Source organism: Oncorhynchus kisutch, linkage group LG7 (genome assembly GCF_002021735.2).
Source record: "Oncorhynchus kisutch isolate 150728-3 linkage group LG7, Okis_V2, whole genome shotgun sequence".
In the NCBI taxonomy this organism is placed as follows: domain Eukaryota; kingdom Metazoa; phylum Chordata; class Actinopteri; order Salmoniformes; family Salmonidae; genus Oncorhynchus; species Oncorhynchus kisutch.
The window spans coordinates 23,124,766-23,140,763 of record NC_034180.2 but is presented as its reverse complement, the minus strand read 5'-3'; the positions used below and the strand labels follow the sequence as shown (position 1 = coordinate 23,140,763).

General features: G+C 40.8%; 1 protein-coding gene across 5 annotated transcripts; it reads left to right on the top strand.

Moving 5' to 3' along the window:
* The first annotated feature begins 3,658 nt into the window (after window positions 1-3,658).
* Window positions 3,659-15,545, top strand: LOC109894329 (signal recognition particle 54 kDa protein). Of its 5 annotated transcripts, none has more exons than XM_020487741.2 (17): window positions 3,659-4,149; window positions 4,872-4,978; window positions 5,072-5,169; window positions 5,292-5,383; window positions 5,498-5,582; window positions 6,195-6,299; window positions 6,410-6,476; window positions 6,575-6,632; window positions 6,760-6,910; window positions 7,107-7,255; window positions 7,382-7,482; window positions 7,593-7,679; window positions 7,837-7,910; window positions 9,554-9,662; window positions 14,141-14,311; window positions 14,598-14,693; window positions 14,984-15,545. In XM_020487741.2, exons 3-17 carry the CDS (start codon window positions 5,092-5,094, stop codon window positions 15,073-15,075), a joined length of 1,515 nt encoding a protein of 504 aa, XP_020343330.1. In that variant the 5' UTR covers window positions 3,659-4,149; window positions 4,872-4,978; window positions 5,072-5,091; the 3' UTR covers window positions 15,076-15,545. The 5 variants fall into 5 exon arrangements, with proteins under 5 accessions (XP_020343330.1, XP_031684555.1, XP_020343331.1 ...); XM_031828695.1 differs by having other exon boundaries at window positions 3,985-4,214; XM_020487742.2 differs by lacking the exon at window positions 3,659-4,149 and adding an exon at window positions 4,401-4,505.
* Window positions 15,546-15,998: the final 453 nt, after the last annotated feature.

The window sequence follows — 15,998 nt, the reverse complement described above, 5'->3', positions numbered from 1 at the left end:
CCAGTGAGAGCTGGTCAAACTTTTTGCTTTTTGCCATTCTCAGTGCAGGTGGTACATAAAGCCCTGAAATCCTTAGATCAGAGAAAGCCTGTAGGACCTGATCTTTTGGATCCCTGCTTTTTAAATCTGGCAGCTGATTTCATAGCTGAACCACTTACGTATCTGTTCAATCTAACCCTGGAATATAATGAAATTCCAAAGATCTGGAAATCAGCATATGTCCTACCACTTTTAAAAGGGGGAGATCCAACTCTTTTAAATAATTATAGGCCAATCTCAAAGCTGTCACCCCTGTTGAAAATGCTTGAAACCCTTGTAAGTGAACAGCCAAAAGTGTTTTTATTTACTAACTCTATTTTATCAACGTACCAATCGGGCTTCAGGAAGAAGCATAGCACAATTACAGCAGCCATGAAGGTTTTAAATGATATCACTGAAGCCATTGACAAAAAACAGCACTGTCTCTCACATTTTTTTAATTGATCTCTCTAAGGCTTTTGATACAGTTGATTATGCTATACTAAGGCAGAGATTGCCGAGTGCAGGTCTTTCGGAGCATGCAGTTGCATGGTTTGCTAACTATCTGCCTGATAGAACTCAGTGCACTCAATTTGATGGGCTTATGTATGTTAAATTGTCTGTCTTGAATGGTGCCCCAAGGCTCTGTACTTGGTCCTCTCTTATTCACTATTGATATAAATGATTGACAAAAATGTCCAAAATGTACAACTTCATTTTTATGCTGATGATACTGTTATTTACTGTTGTGCCTCATCTCTTACAAAAGCTTTCCAGAACATGCAAACTGCTTTTTATACTGTTCAACATACCGTGTGTCAATTGAAGCTTATCCTCAATACTGACAAAACTAAACTAATAGTGTTTTCTAATGCAAGTAGAGAAATAGACCTCTGAAACTTTCACCTATTACTACCTGTCAGGGCAAGGAGGTTGAGATTGTAACCTCATAAATATCTTGGAATTTTAATTGATGACGGCCTCTCTTTTAAATTACATATTCAACAATTTACAAAAAAAATTAGGCTGAAATTGGGATTTTATTTTAGGAATAAGGCCCGTTTTTCTTTTGAAGCCAGGAGGCTAGTATCAGCTACATTTATGCCTTTACTAGACTATGGGGATATTTTATATACGAATGCTTCCGTTCAGTGTTTGAGATCAATTGACACTCTTTACCATGGTGCATTGAGATTTATTTTAAACTGCAAAACCCTTACGCACCACTGCACATTGTATACCAGGGTTGGCTGGCCTTCTCTAGTCACGCCTAGGCTCAGTCACTGGTATACTTTTATTTACAAAGCCATTTTGGGTTTACTACCTTTTTATTTGGGCATTTTTATTGTTTAGAAATGTGGTGGGTACTCTCTTCGTTCGCTGGACTTTATCCTGCTAACTGTTCCAAATGTCCGAACTGAATTTGGTAAAAGGGCTTTTATGTACTCTGCGCCATCGTCTTGGAACACCTTACAAAATACTTTTAAACTGGATGAACTTGTCCCGATTGGTGTTTTTAAAATCACTGATGAAGGATTGAAGCTGATTCCCTGACCTGTCAATGTTTTTTATTTGATGTTTTTTATTTTGTTATACTCTTGTGAATGCAATGGTTCTTGGCCAGGGCGCTCTTGAAAAATAGATTTTAATCTCAATGAGCCCTTCCTGGTTAAATAAAGGTTACATAAAATGTTTTTTAAAATGTGTAATACCTTGGCTGGAGGCTGCGTTACTGAGAACACAGGTTGCAACTTTGCTGATGTGTCCAGTTAGTGTATCTTTTGTATTTGCAAAGGATAGCTAACCAACCTGGTAAAATAAATCTCTTTGGACAAGGATTATTAAACCTTTCTAAACCATAACATCAAGATTGTAGTTCAGATTGAGGCAGCTGTGGTTCACTTTCAACTGACGAGCATGGTCTGAGCAAGACGCAAAAAGAAGAATGTAAAGCTAATGTCATGCTACTTTTACCATGAGGCTGAGAAAACATTGCTGTTGAAGCCAATTTCCAGCAACTGTACACAAACTGCATTCAGAAAGTATCCAAACCCCTTGACTTCTCCCACATTTTGTTAGCCTTATTCTAAAATGTATATTTTTTTTAAAGTGTCAATCTACACAATGACAATGCAAAAACAGGTTTAGAAATGTAAAATGTGTTTAAAAGAACTGAAATATCACATTTACATACAGTAAGTATTCAGACCCTTTACTCAGTACTTTGTTGAAGCACTTTTGGCAGCAATTACAGCATCAAGTCTTCTTGGGTATGAAGCTACAAGCTTGGCACACCTGTATTGGGGGGTTTCTCCCATTCTTCTCTGCAGAGGATCAAGCTCTGGCAGGTTGGATGGGGAGCGTCGCTGCACAGCTATTTTCATGTTTCTCCAGAGATGTGCGATTGGTTTCAAGTCTGGGTTCTGGCTGGGCCACTCAAGGACATTCTGAGACTGCTTTGCCGGGGCTGTGTGCTTAGGGTCGTTGTGCTGTTGGAAGGTGAACCGTTACCCCAATCTGAGGTCCTGAGCGTACTGGAACAGGTTTTCATCAAGGATCTCTGTACTTTGCTCACTTTCTTTCCCTCAATCCAGACTAGTTTCCTAGTCCCTGCTGCTGAAAAACATGCCCAAAGCATGCTGCTGCCAGGTTTCTTCCAGAAGGGACACTTTGCATTCAGGCCAAATTCAAACTTGGTTGCATCAGACCAGAGAATTTTGTTTCTCATGGTCTGAGAGTAGGTTGTCTTGTGCCTTTTACTGAGGAGTGGCTTCCGTCTACAATAAAGGCCTGATTGGTGGAGTGCTGCAGAGATGGTTGTCCTTCTGCAAGGTTCTCCCAGCTCCACGGAGGAACTCAAGAGCGCTGTCAGTGTGACAATACGGTTCTTGGTCACCTCACTGACCAAGACCCTTCTCCCCTGATTTCTCAATTTGGCTGGGCAGCCAGTTCTAGTAAGACTCTTGGTGGTTCCAAACTGCCATTTAAGAAAAATTTAGGCCACTGTGTTCTTGGAGACGTTCACCGCTGCCAAAATGTTTTGGTACCTTTCCCCCAGAGCTCTGTCTCAGCGTGCTACAGACAATTCCTTCAACCTCATGGCCTGGTTTTTGCTGACATGCACTGTCAACTGTGGGACCTTATATAGACAGGCGTGTGCTTTTCCAAATAATGTCCAATCAATTGAATTTATCACAGGTGGACTCCAATCAAGCTGTAGCAACATCTCAAGGATGATCAATGGAAACAGGATGCACCTGAGCTCAATTGCGAGTCACATAAGCAAAGGGTCTGAAGACTTATGTAAATAAGCTAATTCTATTTTTTATTTATTTGAAAGAAATTTGCTGTTGTATAGCTGATCTCATGCTATTCTACACATTTTACAATGAGGCTGAGATAATTTTTCATTTTTATAGCAAATTTCCTGCTATTCTTCACATGTGCCATGAGGCTGAGAGAACATTTAGCAGTTTTACAGCAAATTCCCTGTAATTCAGTTTTTTTGTTGTTGCCATGGCTTATGACCTGTTCATATGCTATCCGGGGAGGGGGACAACCTTGCGGGGCGTGTTGTGCACCAGTGATTGAGAACCCAAGGGATGACTAAATGCCCCCTTGGGTTCTCGAGAGCTAGACTCAATCATTTATCTAATGTTGGGGTTATAGGAGGACAGGCTCATTGTAACGGCTGGAATGGAATCAGTGGAACGTTCCAAGCATATAGAAATCATGTTTGACTTCGTTCCATTTACCATGATTTTGCAAACCTGTCCTCAAGACCCCAAGGGATGCACTTTTTGTTTTTTGCCCTAGCAATACACAGCTGATTCAAATAATAAACTAATCATCAGGCTTAGATCATTTTTATCAGCTGTATATTGTTAGGGGAAAAACTAAACACGCACCGCTTGGGGTCCCGAGTATCGACTTTGATAAATGCTGAATGCAATTCCATTCGTCCTTCAATATCACCTCCAACCAGCCTTAAATACCAATTTTTGCATCCAGTCAAACAACTTCGGCAGGTCCTTGGAATTAACTGTGGAGAGTAATTGTAGGATTTAATTTTTTTGCGTCTAAAAAGTTATTCAACAAATATTTTACTACATACAATTGCTCATGACTGAGGTAAATGGTTGCTCACTTACATTTTCGTAACGCATGTGTCAAATTCCAGATACATATTTGAAGAGGTACGAGAATTTGCTAATTATTATTGGTGAAAATTGTTTATTTAGTTAATTTAACTTATTGTAGAAAATACTGTTTAATTTTTTTTTTTTACAAAGGAAATAAACGCGTGTTGAGTAAAACGATAGTTTACGCCACGTGGGGAAAAAAATGACATTTGCACTACTTTCAAATCCAGGGGTCACAAAGAAGTAAACATGAACCCGGAAGTAGATACGAACGGGCGTATTTTAGATTGTAGATGACGCTCATTTTTATAGTTTTTTTTTCTTCGGGTTAGTTATCTCAAGCCAGTTAGTAAACCTGATGTAACGATCTTTGTTTATAATAATTCTAATGTAGTAGTCAACTACTGTATTGTAACTGTTTAAATGCTATATATCGAATGAAATTCTAATGCTGTCGGGATCCACATGCTCGGCGAATCCCTGCCTCATCACCTTAGTTGTTGATGCGACCGTTAGCTTGTTAACTAGAAATTTAGCTAGCTTTACAAGCGGTGTCAATGCTATCGCTCAATAAATGTCTACTTGCAAGTGTTGTATTTTGGTAGTTAATTGTGTGACCTAAGATCCTGCCATACTGTCTTAGCCGTCTGTTTACTAATGTTAGCTAGGTAACGGAGTTGGCTTGTCACATTGTTTATGTTCTCTGCTCAGTTTAGGAAGTCAACCACGGACGTTTGATCACAAGAGGCAGCGAAAGAAAGGTGTGGCGACAAGGGGGTTCCCCCTCAGTATTGAGGCCGTATTTCTCAACTGAATTTGTAAGGCCCTTTCCCCGAAAACATTATTATCCAGTGGTTATAGTAGTTGGCAGTATGACAGAACAAGCTTGTTATTCCAACTACTTATTCCAGGTTCCACAAGAACTGCCAATATGGTGTTAGCCGACTTGGGAAGAAAAATAACCTCGGCGTTGCGATCACTGAGCAATGCCACCATCATCAATGAGGAGGTATATCAGAAATCTTGTTTTTGGTTCAGCTTTTGACAACAAAAAACCCTTACTTTTTTTAAAGACAGGTTTCACCCACGCCAGACTGTATGTATTTCCCATAGATTGTTATTTTTCTCTAGGTATTAAATGCAATGCTGAAAGAAGTATGTGCTGCCCTCCTAGAAGCTGATGTCAACATCAAATTGGTGAAGCAGCTCAGGGAAAATGTCAAGTGAGTAACAATATTCAGGCATACACTGTTATGTAGTAGATAAAGCTGAATTCTGTGTTTTTAAAAAACGTGGATTTAAAATGTTTCCAGCTAATGTACTTTTTCTGACCACAGGTCAGCCATTGACCTGGAGGAGATGGCCTCTGGGCTGAACAAGAGGCGAATGATCCAGCATTCTGTGTTCAAGGAGCTGGTCAAGGTCTGTCTCATTCTGACAATTATTAATTCAATGTTTGTCATTTAGTGTTGTGTGAAACTTAGAATAACTCTGTACATTATTGGTTCAATGATGGTCCAGTGTGAAGTAACTGAATAAGTTAAGGTTTGATAGAAAACTTGGGTATATGTCTGACTACCGGCTGTTGGTGGGACTTCATGTATATTTCCATAGTGGTGGTTTTCAAGTCATGTGGTCTATTGCTATTCGGAGGTGTTTTGAATGAGTCAACTATAACATAAGTAATCGGTTTTGTTTATTTACTGTACAGTCAAACCTGTCATTCCCCCCCTCAGCTTAATTCATCAAAGGACCCAAATAGCTGTATTTTAACATTTTGATCACTTAGCTATACATCCTTAGTTAGGGAAGGCCTACTCTTGGCTATAGATGCTATCAGTTTATGTTTCATATGGGTCACATATCAGATGGCTTGTTTACACTTTTATTTTTAAGAATCTTATGTGTTTGGGTGAGATGCACCCCTACATTCTCACTTCACATCTTTGACAAAGATGCAATGCTTATGTGTTAGTCACATTTGATTGGATGGGAGTGTTTGTTTATTTGTCTAAGATTTTGCTCTTGTCTCAGCTGGTGGATCCAGGTGTCAAGGCTTGGACACCCACGAAGGGAAAGAACAATGTCCTCATGTTTGTGGGTCTTCAGGGCAGTGGGAAAACCACAACATGTTCCAAGGTGAGCCATTCCTGGATATCAGCCTAAAGATAAGGTAATTCAGTTGGCCATTTGTCCAATGTATTATACCTTTGATCATTTCACTAATGCATTGAATACTGTTTCCACAGCTGGCGTACTACTACCAAAGAAAAGGGTGGAAAACCTGTTTGATATGCGCTGACACTTTTAGAGCTGGTGAAGTTTCATTATCTTAATCTATCTCGTTTGATAGTCCATCTGGAAAGAAATGAGCAATAGCAACTAAGTCTACAGCCTTTTTTGTGTGTGCGCAGGTGCTTTTGATCAGTTGAAGCAAAATGCAACAAAAGCCAGAATTCCATTCTATGGAAGGTATGACATGCTTTGCATTTGGTTGCTTCTCAGCTAGGTGATCCATTTCAAGTCATTTTTGTTGTTGTGATATTAGATTTTAATGCTAATGCTTGCATATACAGTACACTAACTTTGTTATATCCAGTTACACAGAGATGGACCCTGTCGTCATAGCTGCGGAAGGTGTGGAAAAGTTTAAGAATGAGAGCTTTGAAATAATTATTGTTGATACCAGTGGTCGACACAAGCAAGAAGATTCCCTTTTTGAGGAGATGTTACAGGTTTCCAATGCAGTGGTAGGTAACAATCTGATAACTATCCAGACCCCTTCAATATCATCAATACAGTAAACTAATGCTAAACTTAATCTCTAGGGACATTTTAGATTTCTCTGCCACCCTAAGCTTTTGTATTGTCATTATAAAATGTAATGCTCCAAAGAAAATTTACTAATGCATGGTTTCACCCCAAGCATGCATCTCTCTCCTCCAGCAACCTGACAACATTGTGTACGTGATGGATGCTTCCATTGGTCAAGCTTGTGAAGCACAGGCTAAAGCCTTCAAAGACAAAGTAGAAGTTTCCTCAGTTATAGTGACAAAGCTAGATGGCCACGCCAAAGGTGGTGGTGCTCTCAGTGCGTACGTAAATAGTGATCTTTGCTCAAACAATTTATCCACGTTATGGTGAACTGAGTTTCCTTTACTACTGCAGAATGCATAAACTCAATGCTAAGCCGGACATTTCGTGCTCATGTTTCCTTTTAGAGTGGCTGCTACTAAGAGTCCCATCATTTTCATTGGTACTGGTGAACACATTGATGACTTGGAGCCATTTAAAACCCAACCCTTCATCAGCAAGCTACTGGGTAAGCTGTGAACCCTTTTGAATAAAGTGTAATCATAAGAGGTCACATGGCATGTCGTTTTTCTTAACCTGTTTTGTACAACCTCTTGAGTTGTGTATTTTTGTCCTCAGGCATGGGAGACATTGAAGGTTTGATCGACAAAGTCAACGAACTCAAGCTGGATGACAATGAGGAGTTGATTGACAAGTTGAAACATGGTGAGAATGAGATCATCATTGTAATACAGGCCCCATATAATAACCGACATAGGGTATGCTTATGCTCTGCAGTTCTTAACAGTTATACATTGTCATGTGGTATAGTTGTTGGGTCACATTGTTTATAAGCATCTTCTAATCACAATTTGTGCCACAGGTCAGTTCACTCTTAGAGACATGTACGAGCAGTTTCAGAACATCATGAAGATGGGACCGTTTGGCCAGATCATGGTAAATAAACGGCAACCTGAATCCCTATTTGAATAATGATCCGCGCTAAACTGTAAAGCTTATTTCTTATAGGGCTTCATGCTATAGATAAAACCAGACTGTCAATGTTTCAGTGCGAAGGCCTTTCGAAATGGTCAACTGTATCCCTTGTTTTTCATTTGCCCTGATTATGGTAAATAATGGCTACTTAAATGTTTTGGTGCCTTCAGAAAGTATTGATACACCCTTGACTTATTCCACATTTTGCATTATAGCCTGATTTCAAAATGGATTCAACTGATTTTTCTTTTTTAACCATTACAAACGATACCCCATAATGACAGTGAACTTTGTTTGTTTTTTGCGCTGAAATGTATTGAAAAGTCTAAGACCTTTCCACACCTGGATTGTGTAACATTTTCTCTATTCTTCAAGCTCTGTCAAATTGGTTGTTCCTCATTTCTAGACAACCATTTTCAGGTCTTGCCATAGCTTTTCAAGTGGATTTAAAGGCAACTGTAACTTGGCCACTGAGGAACATTCACGGTTTTCTTGGTAAGCACCTTCAGTGTAGATTTGGCCTTTGTGTTTTAGGTTATTGTCCTGCTTTATGGTGAATTAATCTCCCAGTGTCTGGTGGAAAGCAGACTGAACCAGGTTATTCTCTAGGGTTTTGCATGTGCTTAGCTCATCCCGTTTAATTTTTTTTTATCCTGAAAATATTCCCAGTCGTTGCATAACCATTACATTATGCAGCCACCACTGCTTGAAAATATGGAGAGCGGTACTCAGCTGTATTGGATTTGCCTCAAACATAACACTTTACCTTTTTGTCAGGAATGCAATTTCTTAGTCACATTTTTTGCAGTTTTACTTTTGTGCCTTGTTGCAAACAGGATGCATGTTTTGGAATATTTTTGTTCTGTACATGCTGCTTTTCATTCTGTCAATTAGGTTGGTGTTGAGTAACTACAATGTTGATCCGTCCTCAGTTTTCTCCTATCACAGCCAATAAACTCTAACTGTTTAAAAGTCACCATTGGCCTCATGGTGAAATCCCTGAGCGGTTTCCTTCCTCTCTGGCAATTGAGTTAGAAGGACGCCTGAATCTTTGTAGTGACTGGGTGTATTGATGCACCATCCAAAGTGTAATAACTTCACCATGCTCAAAGAGATATTCAATGTCTGCTTTTTTTTTTACCCATCTACCAATAGGTGCCCTTTGCGAGCCATTGGAAAACCTCCCTGGTCTTTGCTTGAATCTGTTTGAAATGCACTGCTCGACTGAGGGACCTCACAGATAATTGTATGTGTAGGGTACAGATATTCAGTAGTCATGTTAAACACTTGCTCGCACTGAACCCATGCAATTTATTATGTGACTTAAGCAAATCTTTACTCGGGAAATTATTTTGGCTTGCCATAACAAAGGGGTTGAATACTTAATGACTCAATACATTTTTTTTTTTTCTTGTATTAATTTGTATTAAAAGGAATTTCCCTTGACATTATTCACTGGCCTACGCACGCTACCCCATCTCAATTTAAAGATCAGGCTGTAACAATAATGTGGAAAAACTAAGTGTGTGTGAATACTTTCTGAAGGCACTGTATATTATTCTAATCACATAAGATGCTAATCTTACATCTGTTATTGTCACAAGGGTATGATCCCAGGTTTCGGAACGGACTTCATGAGCAAAGGTAACGAGCAGGAGTCCATGGCCAGGTTGAAGAAACTCATGACAATTATGGACAGCATGAATGACCAAGGTAAATACACCGCGTGTACAAAACATTAGGAACCTGCTCTTTCCATGACAGGCTGCCCTGGTGTATCCAGGTGAAAGTTATGATCCCTTATAGTAAATCCACTTCAATCAGTTTAGATGAAGGGGAGGCTTTTTTATTAAGAACAAATTGAGACAATTGTAACATGGATTGTGTATGTGTGCCATTCAGAGGGTGAATAGGCAGGACAAAATATTTAAAGTGGCACTGACATTGTTTTTAACTACTTTGCAGATATGAAACAATCCTCATATCTGTCAAATGTACATTTACCAGTTTAACTTCAGAGGTTTTAAGAATAGGTTATATTTGACTACACTACTTACAATAAGGTATTGTTGACAGATGAATGCATGATTCATATAATTCACCAACACATTTCTTGGTATTGCATCAGGTTGTAAATCACAGTTGGCCTGGTACATTGTTTGCTACTGCCACCCATTTGGGATGCACCATTTCAGTTTCAATGACAAAATATTTTGAACAAGAACTGATGACTAAGGCTGGGAATGTCAATACAATCAAATTAGAAAGGTCAATGATCACAAGTCATAACGTGGCTAATAGGCTAGCACACACAAGTGACTCTAAATTAGTAGTCAGTTAGTTTATTAAGTTACAGCCTGATGCGGTCACTTTGGTGAATTCCACTTCAATTGCCCTGCTTTCGTGTGTCCCATTTGCAGCGGTGGGAAAGTGTAAAGACGCATGCCACAGTCTCAGCTAGGCTGCTAAAATATTTTGGTCTGGCTTTCGTTTTTAAAGCTTGACAATGAATAACTGAAACACTATGCAAAAAAGAAAGAGACCTATTACAGCAACAATTTCTTTGGCTTCTCCGCTACAATATACAGTGCATTCTGAAAGCATTCAGACCCATTTTTAATTTATGTTACAGCCTTATTCTAAAATGGGTAACTTATTTCACTTATCAATCCACACACTACACCCCATAATGACAAAGTAAAAACAGGTTTTTAGAAATGTTTGACAAATAAACATACTTTATTTACACAAGTATTCAGACCCTTTGCTATGAGACTCTAAATTGAGCTCGGGTGCATCATGTTTCCATTGATCATCCTTGATGTTCCTACAACTGGGGAGTCCACCTGTGGTAAATTGATTGGACATGATTTGGAAAGGCACACCTGTCTATATAAGGTCCCACAGTTAACAGTGCATGTCATTACAAAAAGCAAGCCATGAGGTCGACGATTGTCAGAGCTCCAAGGCCAGATTGTCTTCAGGCGCAGCTCTAGGGAAGGCTACCAAAAAAAAATGTCTACAAGAGCACAGTGGCCTCCGTCAGCCTTAAATGGAAGTTTGGAACCATCAAGACTCTTCCAACAGCTGGCAATCAGGGGAGAAGGGCCTTGGTCAGGAAGGTGACCAAGAACCTGATGGTCACTGACAGAGCTCCGGAGTTCCTTTTGTAGATATGGGAGAACCTTCCAGAAGGACAACCATCTCTGCAGCACTCCACCAATAAGGCCTTTTATGGTAGTTGCCAGACGGAAGCCACTCCTCAGTAAAAGGCACATGACAGCCCACTTGGAGTTTGCCAAAAGGCACCTAAAGGACTCTCAAATCAAAGTTTATTTGGCGCGTATGCTGAATACTACTTACAGTGAAATGCTTACTTACAGGCCCTAACAACAGTGCAAATTGTTTAATGAAAAATGGTTATTAGGGGAACAATGCATAAGGTAATAAAACAATGGTGAAATGAGTGGTGAGGCTATATACAGGCACCGGTTAGTCGGGCTAATTGAAGTAGCATGTACATGAATGTATAGTTATAGTGACTATGCATATGTGATAAACAGAGTAGCAGCAGCGTAAAAGAGGGGTTGGGGGGGACACGATGCAAATAGTCCGGGTAGCATTTGATTACCTGTTCAGGTGTCTTGTGGCTTGGGAAGCCTGAAGCCTTTTGGTCCTGGACTTGGCGTTCCGGTACCCAAGAACCGTGCCCAAGAACACTGGTCTGCTTGAAACATGTTGGTGTTAGACTCATCAGGGGCATGTTGAAAATGTCAGTGATGACACCTGCCAGTTGGTGAGCACACGTCCTGGTACTCCGTCTAGCCCCGCAGCCTTGTGAATGTTGACCTGTTTAAAGGTCTTACTCACGTCGGCTACGGAGAGCGTGATCACAGTCGTCCGGTACAGCTGACGCTGTCATGCATGCCTCAGTGTTGCTTGCCTTGAAGCGAGCATAGAGTGATTCAGCTTGTCTGGTATGCCTATCACTCGGCAGCTCGCGGCTGGGCTTCCCTTTGTAGTCTAATGGTTTGCAAGCCCTGCCACATGACGAGCATCAGAGCCGGTGTAGTTTGACTCTATCTTAGCCATGTATTGGCGCTTTGCCTGTTTGATGGTTCGTCGGAGGGCATAGCAGGGCTTCTTATAAGCTTCCGGTTTAGAGTCCTGCACCTTGAAAGCGGCAGCTCTACCTTGAAAGCGGCAGCTCTATAATCCATGGCTTCTGGTTGGTATGTATGTATGTACAGTCACTGTGGGGACGACGTCCTCAATGCACTTATTGATGATGCCAATGGCTGATGTGGTGTACTCCTCAATGCCATTGGAGGAAGCCCGGAACATATTCCGGTCTGTGATAGCAAAACAGTCCTGTAGCTTAGCATCCGCGTCATCTGACAACTTTTTATTAGATTTTTTATTGACTGCGTGACTGGTGCTTCCTGCTTTAGTTTTCGCTTTTAAACAGAAATCGGGAGGATAGAATTGTGGTTGGCTCTACCAAACGGAGGGCGAGGGAGCGCTTTGTATGCTTCTCTGTGTGGAGTACAGGTGTTCTAGTTTTTACCATTTTTGTTCCTCTGGTTGCACATTTTAACAGATTAGGTCAAACGGATTCAAGTTTCCCTGCATTAAAGTCTCTGGCCACTAGGAGCGCTGCCTCTGGGTGAACAGGTTCCTGTTTATTTCCTTTGTGCCAGCATCAGTCTGGTGGTAAATAAACAGCCACAAAGTATAGCTGCGAACTCTCTAGGCAATAGTGTGGTCTACAGTTTAAAATATTCTAATTCACGTGAGCGAAATCTTGAGACTTCCTTAGATTTCATGCACTAGCCGTTGACAAATATGCACAGACGCCCCCCCCCCCCCCCCACACACACACCTTACCAGAGTGTGCTGCTCTATCTAGCCAGTGCAGTGTTTATCCCGCTAGCTGAATATCCATGTTATCACTCAGCCACGATTCCATGAAACATAAGATGTTAGTTTTTGATGTCCCTTTGGACAAGATACGATCACGTATATCCTACCAATGATTGTATGTTGGAGTATTGTTGATAGTAACAGCACCTTTCCCACTCGCCTTCTGCGGATGCTTATGAGGCACTCTGCTCTGTCCTCTGTTCCTGCGTCGCTTTCTCTTGCCAATAACGGGGATGTTGGCCTTGTCGGGTGTTTGCAGTATATCCTGTGCGTCCTGCTTGTTCAAGAAAATATCTTAGTCTAATCCAAGGTGAGTGATCACTGTCCTGATATCCAGAAGCTCTTTTTTTTGTTGCCGTAAGATATGGTGGCAGAAACGTTATGTACAAAATAAATTACAAATAACGCGAAAAACACACTTGCACAATTGGCTAGACGCCTGTAAAACTGCTGCCATTTCTTCCGGCGCCAAGATTCTCTGGTCTGATTTAAACCAAGCGTCACGTTTGGAGGGAACATGGTACCATCCCTACGGTGAGCGTGGTGGCAGCATCATGCTGTGGATTTTTTTCAGCAGCAGGGACTGGGAGACTTGTTAGGATTGAGGGAAAGATTTAATGGGGTGAAGTACAGTGATCCTTGACAAAAACCAGCTCAGGACCTCAAACTGGGGCGGTGGTTCAACTTCTAACAGGACGTTGACCCTCAGCACACAGACAAAACACATGAGTTTCTTCGGGACAAGTCCTTGAATGGCCTACCCGGAGCCCGGACTTGAACCCAATCGAACATCTCTGGCGAGACCTGAAAATGGCTATGCAGGAAATGTCAGGAAATGCTACAAATTGTCATTCTTCTTGTATATGAACAGATTTGAATAAGATCTGATGTTGCTGAAATGGCGTTAGTTCCTTTCGAACGGGCTATGGCTGTAAGTGCCAGGCACACGGGTTTGTCAAGAACTGCAACGCTGCTGGGTTTTTCACGCTAAACAGTTTCTCATGTGTATCAAGAATGGTCCACCACCCAAATGACATCCTGCCAACTTGATGCAACTGTGGGAATGATTGGAATCAACATGGGCCAGCATCCTTGTGGAACGCTTTTGACACCTTGAGTCCATACCCCGATGAATTCAGGCTGTTCTGAGGACAAATGAGGGTGCAACTCAGTAGTGTATCTAACCCTGTCGTCAATAAACAGTAAATTACAAACAAAAGGGTTACACAAGATGTGTAATTGTTTTCTTAACCATGGATTCTTTTCAGAACTTGACAACAAAGACGGTGCAAAGCTTTTCACCAAGCAGCCGAACCGAATTGCCCGAGTTGCGCGGGGTTCTGGGGTTGCCACCAGGGACGTCCAGGAGCTGCTCACCCAGTACACAAAGTTTGCCCAGATGGTGAAGAAGATGGGTGGCATCAAGGGCTTGTTCAAAGGTATGCACTTCTTAGATGCATATTAACATTACTAGCTGTCAAATCCTTGCTTCCTCCATTTTCCCCCTGCCCCTCTCAAAGCACATTGGAAGAGGTCTGAGGGAAAGGCCTTGGCTCTTCTCAACTGCACTTTGTGAGAAGAGGAAACGAGAACAGACAAAGCAAGGATTTCATGGCTAGTCATGTTTTCAGACACAGCCCTGAAACTGAAGCACTGGTCCACTAACACAATTTTGCTTTCTTCAAGTAGTAGGTGATGTCTCAATTTTTTTAAACATGTTTACAGGTGGTGACATGTCCAAGAATGTCAACCCCTCTCAGATGGCTAAGTTAAACCAACAGATGGCAAAGATGATGGACCCAAGGGTTCTCCACCATATGGGTAGGCATGACTTTCACTTCCATTTTTATGTCATGTCACTTTTCTCAAACTATTCCTTTGTTACTTTGTACTTAGTTCAATGATTTGAAAATGGTCAGTCCAAATGTAATGACATGGATGTTATATAATGCATATTTGGCATAGACTGCATGGTATCCCTGATCTACAAATCACCTTGCACCCCAAATAATAATTTGATTAAGATTAGCTATTCTCATCCTCGCCACCTTGCTGTCGAGTTTAACTGATTCCCCCCCCCCCCATGCTGATTTCTTTTCTCTCATCTTCAGGTGGGATGGCTGGTCTCCAGTCCATGATGAGACAGTTCCAACAGGGTGCAGCTGGCAACATGAAAGGGATGATGGGATTCAACAACATGTGAACCACTGAGCTTTAACACAGCAAAATAAAAAGGTTGTCATTTGGATTCAGCAAGAAGGTGTGGTGACGCTTTAGCAAGAAGGAGAGCAGTGTTATTTTTGCCTCAGTAATATAATTCATGAACACGTTTGTGTATAAAATGATGCAGAAAGCATATTTACAGGTCAGGATAAATAAAACAAGTTATCTGATTTTTACAGTAATTGTAAATGAGGCCCACAAGATACAGGAATTGTGGGATCTAGACGCTTGTCCGGGGTCATATCCATTAGGAAGAAATTGGCATGAAACCGGGAGGCACTACCTGGACTTGTCCAATAAGATACGCATTTATTTTGTTGCAATATTATTTTTTTATGTTTTGTGCCATAAACACAACCCTTACTTGGAGAGCTGGTGAATGGGTATGCTGATATTAGTTTGTGAAAATTATTTTTGAAAATGTTATAATAAAATTTGTCTTGCAATGTTTTTAAAAGCCAGTCTCCTTTTCTCTCATATTTGCTCAATGACTGTCAATTATTGCCCTATCAATTAAACTCTTTGCATGACTATTGAAAAATGTGTACTTGTTGGGTCACTGCATTTCAAGGATATTGAGCAGAAAGGCTCAATTTTACATTCGACATTTTACTGATTGATATGTTTATCCCAGCCAGTGCTTTACTTGGGCAGGAGCTCACTGGAACTAAGTACCAGGCACATTTAAAGTAAAATACTTTAAAGTGCTACTTAAATAGTCTTTTTTGGGGGAGGGGGGGGGCTCTTTACTATTTATATTTGACAACTTTTACTTCACTACATTCCTAAAGGAAAGTATGTACTGTTTACTCTACATTTTCCCTGACACCCAAAAGTACTTACATTTTGAATGATTAGCAGGACCAAAATGGTCCAATTCTCACACTTATCAAGAGAACATCA